At 42.6% G+C, this 9,513-nt stretch overlaps 1 protein-coding gene across 2 annotated transcripts in view; it reads right to left on the bottom strand.

The window, feature by feature from the left end:
- Positions 1-5,809: 5,809 nt before the first annotated feature.
- Positions 5,810-9,513, bottom strand: part of ABCG4 (ATP binding cassette subfamily G member 4) — a 99,249-nt gene continuing 95,545 nt past the window's right edge. Inside the window, exon 15 of one of the 2 annotated variants that reach the window (XM_069741065.1) lies at positions 5,810-7,612. In XM_069741065.1, coding sequence (XP_069597166.1) covers positions 7,381-7,612 — 232 coding nt within the window. In that variant the 3' untranslated portion in view covers positions 5,810-7,380. The remainder of the gene's footprint in view (positions 7,613-9,513) is intronic. The other variant, XM_069741066.1, reaches the window with a different exon arrangement.

The raw sequence follows: 9,513 nt of genomic DNA, 5'->3' as shown, positions 1-9,513 counted from the left end.
TTTTTTAACACAAGCGTTTGGTAGCGTTTTTGAACGCATGCCTTTCCATAGAGAAAAACAAGTCTAGACACTGATAAGTCACCCCCCACCATCAAGGTGATAAAGGTATCCAAACCCTAACCCTAGCCCTAACCCTAAAGGTACCGTCACACTAAGCGACGCTGCAGCGATACCGACAACGATGTCAATCGCTGCAGCGTCGCTGGAGAGCTGTCACACAGACAGCTCTCCAGTGACCAACGATGCCGGTAACCAGGGTAAACATCGGGTTACTAAGCGCAGGGCCGCGCTTAGTAACCCGATGTTTACCCTGGTTACCATCGTAAAAGTAAAAAAAACAAACACTACATACTTACCTTCCCCTGTCTGTCCCCGGCGCTGTGCTTTCCTGCACTGACTGTGAGCACAGCGGCCGGAAAGCACAGCGGTGACGTCACCACTGTGCTTTCCGGCTGGCCGGCGCTCACAGCCAGTGCAGAGAAGCACAGCGCCGGGGACAGACAGCGGAAGGTAAGTATGTAGTGTTTGTTTTTTTTACTTTTACCATGGTAACCAGGGTAAACATCGGGTTACTAAGCGCGGCCCTGCACTTAGTAACCCGATGTTTACCCTGGTTACCAGTGAAGACATCGCTGAATCGGCGTCACACACGCCGATTCAGCGATGTCTGCGGGAGTCCAGCGACGAAATAAAGTTCTGGACTTTCTGCAGCGACCAACGATGGCACAGCCGGATCCTGATTGCTGCTGCGTGTCAAACACAACGATATCGCTAGCCAGGACGCTGCAACGTCACGGATCGCTAGCGATATCGTTCAGTGTGACGGTACCTTAACCCTAAGACAAAAGGGATCCAAACCCTAACCCTAAGCCAAAAGGGATCCTAACCCTAGCCCTAACCCTAACGGGATCCAAACCCTAACCCTAGCCCTAACCCCAAAGGGATCCTAACCCTAACCCCAAAGGGATCCAAACCCTAACCTTAACCCCAAAGGGATCCAAACCCTAACCCTAATGGGAAAATGGAAATAAATACATTTTTTTAATTTTTCCCTAACTAAGGAGTTGATGAAGGGGGGGTTGATTTCTATTTATAAGGGGTTTTCTAGTGGATTTTTATGATTGGCAGCTGTCACACACTAAAAAACGCTTTTTATTCCAAAAAATATTTTTTGCGTTTCCACATTTTGAGAGCTATAATTTTTCCATATTTTGGTCCACAGAGTCATGTGAGGTCTTGTTTTTTGCGGGACGAGTTGACATTTTTATTGGTAACATTTTCGGGCACGTGACATTTTTGATTGCTTTTTATTCCGATTTTTGTGAAGCAGAATGAACAAAAACCAGCTTGTGAAATTTCTCATTGTGCGTACCAAAAGCGCAAACGCAGGAAAAAAACACATGTAAACGCGTACAAACGCGGCGTTTTTTTAACCGCATGCGTCTAAAAAATGCAGCATTTGTACGCGTTTACATGCGTTTTTTTCACCACTTGCGGATGCGTTTAAAACGCTGCGGATTTAAATGCAAATGTGAAACCAGCCTTAGTGCCACAAAAAAAGATGATTTACAGTAGTATACAGCTAAAAGAAGATAGTTGTTTACGAAGATGTTAAAAAAATGACATGCCAGTCAAGTAAAAACAAAAAAGCTAAATTGAACAATATAATATTTACTGGGGGTAACTAAAGGAACATTTACAAAGAATATCAAACGACAAGGTGAGTATCTTCGCAACCTAGGTATGTAACATGATGAAATTATTGTGTGTATACTACACGCACCTTCTTAAAAGATTTGCCATATATGAGATGAACATACAGAAACCAACACAGGTGCCCCATATTCATAAAGATATGTCACTAATGACCCTATTATTCATAAGGATAAAACCTAAGATTTGGTCAGAGAAGGTGAAGAACATTAATGTGCCCCTTATACACATGTTGGCCATGTCCAGAAACTATAAACACTCAAAAAAATGAAAACGTGTTTGCCATATGTTAATTATATGGATGTATAAGTGTAATGACTAGACAAGTGAACAAAATATATATATATATATGATTGATTATATGTGTATGCTGCAAAAAATATATATATATATATATATATGCTCGAGTTTCCCATTGACTTCCATTATACTCATTACTTGAATTGATCACCCGAACATTACAATTTGCTCACGTCCAGTGATGAGCGCCTTACTGCTCGCTCATCATTAATGACCATAAGTATGTAAAGCGCATTCACACATGCAGTCACGTGGCCGCCCATTCACATCTGGAATGCAGGGTAATCCCTATGTAATGAACGCTGTCATGATTCTGCACTCTGCAGTCACATAGACTGACTGCAGACTTTGGTTCCAAGTCCGGACAATCCCTTATAGATAGGTAATAACCTGCTTGTTATTCCTTTCATGACGCTGCCTGTGATAATATGAGAGTCTGTTGCCACCTTGTGGCGGCGTTTGCATATTGCACCACTTATGACAAGTAGAAAGTGCTGTATTAGGCTAAGTTCGCATTTGCGCGTGGCTGTTCTGCATATGGCTGCATAGTTCCTCCCTTTAGATCCAACTACGCTCCACCTACTTCTGTATGCATCCTGCGTACCTATCTTTAACCTTGGGTACGCAGGGACATGCGTTGTATGCAGATGTGTCTGCATGCAGCGTTTTGACGTGCCCGCCGACCGCATGGGAACGCAACACGCAAGTGTGAAACCGGCCTTACTCTTCTTTCACACATCAGGTTATTTGTTTCAGGCACAATCTGGCTAATTTTATAAAAAACGGATCCGTCGCAAATAATGAAAAACTGATGCCACGGATCCATTTTTCTGCTGGATCCGTTTTTTTGTTTTTCACCTGGGAATATAGTGACTTCCTGTTCGAGAGAGAGAGAGAGAGACCCCAGATTGGAACATGCATGATTTCTGTTAAAAACTGGATCCGGTCGCCGGATTCGGCCATTTCTACCTGCATTTCATACGGTTTTGGCTGGATCAGTCGTCGTGCGGTTTTATGCTGGACAGAAAAAACGTTGCTCTAGACGTTTTCTCCATCCGCTGGAAAACTAATTTTTGATCAATCCAGCAAAAACCGGATGAAAAGTTGGGCCATCAGGCGCAATCCAGCGCTAATACAACTCTATAAGAAAAAAACGGATCCGGCGGCAAAAAAAACTAATCCGTTTTTTTTTAATTCACCGGATTGTGCCTGATGCAAAAAACCTGATGTGTGAAAGTAGCCTTAGGGGAATTTTCAGCAATTATTTCTATTGTTCAAACGAGATTTGGGAAGTATTTTACCTGGCTGGTAGACTGTTCCTATGTGTATCATTATTCCTAAAAGGTTATCAGAATAAGAAAGATAATATGCAAATATCATGTTATACACTGCTCAAAAAAATAAAGAGAACACTTAAACAACAGAATATAACTCCAAGTAAATCACACTTCTGTGAAATCAAACTGTCCACTTAGGAAGCAACACTGTGTGACAATCAATTTCACATGCTGTTGTGCAAATGGAATGGACAGATGGAAATTATTGGCAATTATCAAGACACACTCAATAAAGGAGTGGCTCTGCAGGTGGGGACCACAGACCACATCTCAGTACCAATGCTTTCTGGCTGATGTTTTGGTCACTTTTGAATGTTGGTTGTGCTTTCACACTCGTGGTAGCATGAGACGGACTCTACAACCCACACAAGTGGCTCAGGTAGTGCAGCACATCCAGGATGGCACATCAATGTGAGCTGTGGGAAGAAGGTTTGCTGTGTCTGGCAGCGTAATGTCCAGAGGTGGGAGGCGCTACCAGGAGACAGACCCGTACACCAGGAGACGTGGAGGGGCCGTAGGAGGGCAACAACCCAGCAGCAGGACGGCTACCTCAGCCTTTGTGCAAGTAGGAATGCAGCACCCCAGAGTCCTGGCCATTGCAGTAATGTCGTTCTTCCACCAGGGGGAGCGATGTTACGTCTGATGGCACCAAAGGAGTTCACCCTGCCAGGTATCACAGCCACACACACACTTCACACGCCGGCCACCAGGGGGAGCAAAAGGAGATAGTCAGTCGGAGTTGGAGCCATAAGAGGGAGAGAAGCAGACTGGGCTCGGCCCAGGGAATTCCTGTCAGGCAGACAGAGGAACAAGAAGGAACATCAGCGGCTCAGTAGGAAGGACACGGAGCTGCGCCTGCAACCCATGCGGCAGCCTCCTAAGAACGGACAAGAAAGGAAGTGTGCCGTAGTGAGTGAGCACAGAAGTCATAGCAACAGGAATGAAACAGCGGGAGACCAGCTAGAAGCAGGCTGCCTCCATCTGAGCGCAGATCCGGTGGCCGGAACACTGAGGGAGTAATAGACTCTACGCTTTACTTCAGAGACCGGCAGGGCAGTCGATTCCAAGTTGGCTGTCCGACCTAAAAGCCTAAGCAGACAAGGTGGCAAAGCGGAGGAGGGGCGTCTCTAGGGTCCCTATAAAATAGCCTCAGGCCACCACCATCATACGGGTTATGTCCTATCCATTTGGGGGACAGAGAGAGAGAAGTAACAAGAGTGAGGACCTTATGGTAGCTAATGCAAGTAGGGACCTACTACGTTACTGTGCGCAAGGGGAAGACTACTGATTTCAACCTGGATAAGGGGACTCTGGAATTGCGATCAGACTGGCCAGACTGCCTACCCTGTCATCCGGCACCCTGGATTGTGGATGCTGACCCCTTCAGTAAATGTACATCATCCACCATCACCATCTACACTTCTGGGAAGCCCTGGGGATATACTTCACCTCTGGGAAGGTATACCATCTAGCTGCCATAACATCACCCCAGCGGACCCCTAAGCAGCGTCGGTCACCCTGACCGAATACCACAGGTGGCGTCACGAACACTAGAGTTATCTACAAACTCTGCCTTTATTGGGCGCCCCTTATAGGGCCACGGTCCGGGTTGAGCCACCGTGACATCCCCCGCTGAGGGAACTGAACGTAGGGGCGATCCAAATCCATCTCACAAAATATACATCTTGTAGTATTGTCCATGGGGTGCCGGCATGCAACAGCAATGTTAGACTGCGGTGGAAGCCAGATCAGACACTGGGGAATAGAAGTACTTATGCACACTTACCAACATGACTGAAGGAGCATGCTGCTGAAAGCGGGCTGCCATAGTGAGGGATCGTGCGTCCGGGAGTGTGCAGCTGAGAGCGTGCAGCCTAAACAAGGTAGTGCACGAACAGGGGATACAGCCACAGTTGGTCTCTATGGAGATAAGCAAAAAAGAAACTCCTCGACCTGAGCCATTAAAACTACAGGAAGACCGTTCCAATGACAACTGAGATTACATAGAGCCAAATTGGAGGGGAGCGTCACCATTATGGGTAATTACTGCCCAACATTCAAGGTTTGTAAATTAGACGTATTTGCGAATTGATATAAAAAATAGACCATTGTGAAGACAATTTCATATCATAGGAATTTGCCATCAATGTATAAGATGGGAATAATACTTTAATCTTTTGACTTTGTACCGGTCATGTTGGATTTGACTTGCCAAGTTGATTGCAGGGTCTCCAATGCTCTTAGCAGCCATCTGCTCATGTTCTTCCCACTCTGGTTGCTGATATAGTGTTTTTGTATTTTCTCTGGGTATTGATAAATCCATGGCAAATTATATTTGGTGATTTTCGTCCCCTGTTCTTCAAAACAAATTAGCTAGTGACAGTGCTGTACATGTTTGTATGCACATTTTTACATGTATACTTACATGGCTTTAAAAACCAACACATAACAAAAAGTTACTATTATATTGATATTTTATTATTTATATTTTATTTAATACATTAAAAGATACTTTTAAATCCATCTTGAGTAGCAAATAGGGCACGTGCTCTCTTAAAAGCATTTCATTTTCCATGAAAAACACATCCACGGGATGAGATCTTCAGGTTCTTTGCAGCTGTACAATAGCACAATATGCTACAATCAATCCTCTTAATTTACTCTGTTGGCTTCAGTGGACTACATCCGTATCCTTCATACAAAATGGTACAAAATCCTCAGCTCACTTCCTTCATGTCTTGTTCCAATAACACTTCTAGTTTTTTTCCCCCCACAAATCTAATATTGTGAGGAGTTATCACGTTCTATGGTTTCACTAACATCCTAGAACAGTGGAGTAGTAAACATACAGGAAACACATTTGCAAAAAAAAATAAAGTTATCAGTGTACATTGAAAAATCGAGATAAAATGGAAGCATTCATAGGTATGTTTTGTTTTCTTGCTCCACTTAGAGGTCAATTGTGGTTAGCAATCTTAAAGATGATCATGATAGGATGTATAGCAAGATGCAATAACAGTATTGTGGCCAAAGGCTGCCCTCTATATTGCAATGTGAGGACACCCGATAGCAATGTGAGGACACCCGATAGCAATGTGAGGACACCCAATAGCAATGTGAGGACACCTGATAGCGGCAGTTTAAAAAGGAATGTATTGGTTTGGTCAGAAGCAAAAATAATTTTTTTTAGTAAATATTTTACTTTGATGGGCCGATTATTGAAAGTGAAGTACAAACATTTAATAACTTATGATGAAGTCATGTATGAGGATAGAATTGAATTTATGTGCAAGAACAAGAAATATATGAAATTATTACTCATCATCTGCAGTTATATTGCTTTGGGGATGGCGTTCTACCATATTTTGCCCTTATTATATGAAATATGTTAGGAGAAGTTTGCATTATACCCTATGAATATGTGTGAAGAGGGACATATATAAGAAATAATTTTGAGAAATTCATGCAATTTTTGTCGATTAAAAAAAAATTGATAGGATTGTGAAAAAAGAAGACCTTTACTATATAAAGAAGGAAATGTAATGAAGGAAAAGATTTATCATGTTCTGGTTGATTATCTGCAATAAAGATCAAGGTGCAGGACCAAAAATAAGAATTGTATGTAAAAGATTTGGTATACATTATTACATGCAATAAAATTGACTACTTAGGACAGTTCCAGTTGTACTTTACAGAGCAAGACGTGGCTTTTATCAACCTTTATAAAAATGACGCCACTTTCAGAAACTGGTCTTCCCCTTGAGGGATCTTTCATGCTTTATAGTAAACATGCTCAAATGACAATCTTATGGGCAGAACATGTTTTCTCTGCTCCAAAGGAACTGAACAGGTATAATTATTTAGTACAAGTCTCAGCATGTTTGATGTCTGCAACACACAGTGAGGGGAAAACGGGCAACAGAAAATGTAGTTATTGAGAACTCATAGAAGTCTGCCAGTGAATGTATCCCCTTGTACCATATGTCATATTTAGAATAAATGTCCTAAATGAAATTTCCAGTTTTACAATCTACCTCTCAGATTTAACACGGTAGCGTAACACAAGATAGGCCAGGAGGCGAAGTCCAACAAAGAAACCTCCCAGCACAAGAAAGTCAACATAAAGTTTTGCATCCTCAACATCAAGTTCTTGTAGGATTTGATGAGGATCCTGAAATGGGGTCCTGCAGGGTTCTTCATTGCATTGTAATTTTGCACGGTCCATGCCATAGATAGTCAGGATAACACCTTCAAAGCCATATCTATTAAGCAAACAAAATACAGTCAAAGACAATCTTATCCAATGTACTGAGTGTCAGATACTGGATACTGGACACTGAGGATCTTAAAACATTACTGATAAGAATAAATAATCAAATTGATCAAAATGAGTTACGTTGTTAAAGAATGGTACCCAGTATAGTCCACCATGGCAGCTGGACCAAGATAGTCTTGATTTCTGCAGCTGGCATCTTCAGTTCTGTGTCCTGAGAGCTTCTAGCGTTTACTAGGTCTTGTGACAAGACATAGATTGTGCCTAGTAAACACTAGAAGCTCCCAGGGTGTCGAGCTGAGAATATCTCCTCTAAAAGTCAAGACTATCTTTGTCCAGCTGCCACGGTAGACTAGGTGCTGGACCATGGCAGTGGGAATCTTTTTTCTCAACTCTACTATATCGTTCAGGGGTGCACAACCTGCGGCCTAGGGGCCACATATAGTCTAGAAAATGCCTCGGTGCGTCCCTCAACCATTTGATCACAAACAGGTTTGACAGTGTCTGGAACTGCTCACATGTATTTTCCATGTCAGGGAGAAGAGGAGTAGTGGGTCACAACACTGGGACAGGTAATGATGATGCACTGTGTGATGATCTCAAGGACCCACATATTTGGGAAAAAGGAATAGATGAGGTGAAGTAGTGACAATACAACAGTGCTGTTATATTCATTGTGCCTTATTGGAGAAGGTAATCACTCGACTGTTTCAGCATTTCACATTACAGGGCCCCGAATGCTGGGGCTTGCACTGGTAGGCGGAATGGTGAATTGTTATTTCCGGCAGGGATCTTTTAACCCTGTTACAATATTTTATTCCTTCCCTTTTGGCTACCAGAAAAGCTAAGCGCAGCACTCCACAGTCCCATAGAGAATAAATGGAGAGACATATGAGCATGTGCACTATGGGTCTATTCTAGTGGAGATAAAAACTCCCCATTCTAAGGATCAGTATGGGTCCCAATGGTTAGACCCCCACAGAACAACCCCCTTAAACCCTCCAAGACCTTTAAAATACCCATACTTCATGGTTGGGTTCTCAACCTTTGACATATGGGTACATCATGGCGATTGTGTGCAGCACAGGAGCTGTGCCCGTGCGATTGCCGCCAGGAGCTCAGCTTACGTGATAGCCAAGCCTTGGCTGTCACTGCGAGTAGTGTTGACTAATATCGATTGCAGCATTTGGAAGGCAGGGAGAGGGATGGGGCTCCCTCTCCCATCCGTTTGGCACCCCTACGACATCATCGAGAGGGCCTGATCATTGTCATGGCAACCCGAGGTAGTCATAAGGACCTCCGGGTCTGCCAGAAACGATGGCGTGCTTAGACCATGCCAGGAGCATGATCTAAGAGGCATCTGTCAATGTAACACTGACAGGTATAATGCATTAGAATGCTGGTGCTTTGCAATGCATTATATCAGCGATCAGACTAATAAAAGTTAGAGGGACTGAGTAAAAAAGTAAAAATAAAAAATCACAAAGTAAACAACAACAAAAATTGTACCAATAAATAGGTATATTTATGTAAAAACAAAAATAATCTATAAAAGTACACATTTGGTATAACCGTATCCGGAATGAGCTAATTTATAAAACTGTCACACTAGTAAACGCATTCAGTGAACACCGTAAAAAAAAATCTGCAAAAAACTATGCTTTTTACATCATACCACCGAACAAAAAGTGGAATAAAACACAATCAAAAAGTTGAATGGAAATACATTTCTATTTCTTGAAAACGGCATCTTGTTCCACAAAAAAGAAGCCATACAGCTCCATCAGTGGAGAAATAAAAAAGCTATAGCTCTCAGAATATAGCAAAGCAAAAACAACTCTTTTTTCTATAAAATAGCTTTGATTGTGTAAAAGCAGCAAAACATAAATA

This window comes from Ranitomeya imitator, chromosome 10 (genome assembly GCF_032444005.1).
Source record: "Ranitomeya imitator isolate aRanImi1 chromosome 10, aRanImi1.pri, whole genome shotgun sequence".
NCBI lineage: Eukaryota > Metazoa > Chordata > Amphibia > Anura > Dendrobatidae > Ranitomeya > Ranitomeya imitator.
This window is presented reverse-complemented; position numbering and strand designations above follow the sequence as displayed.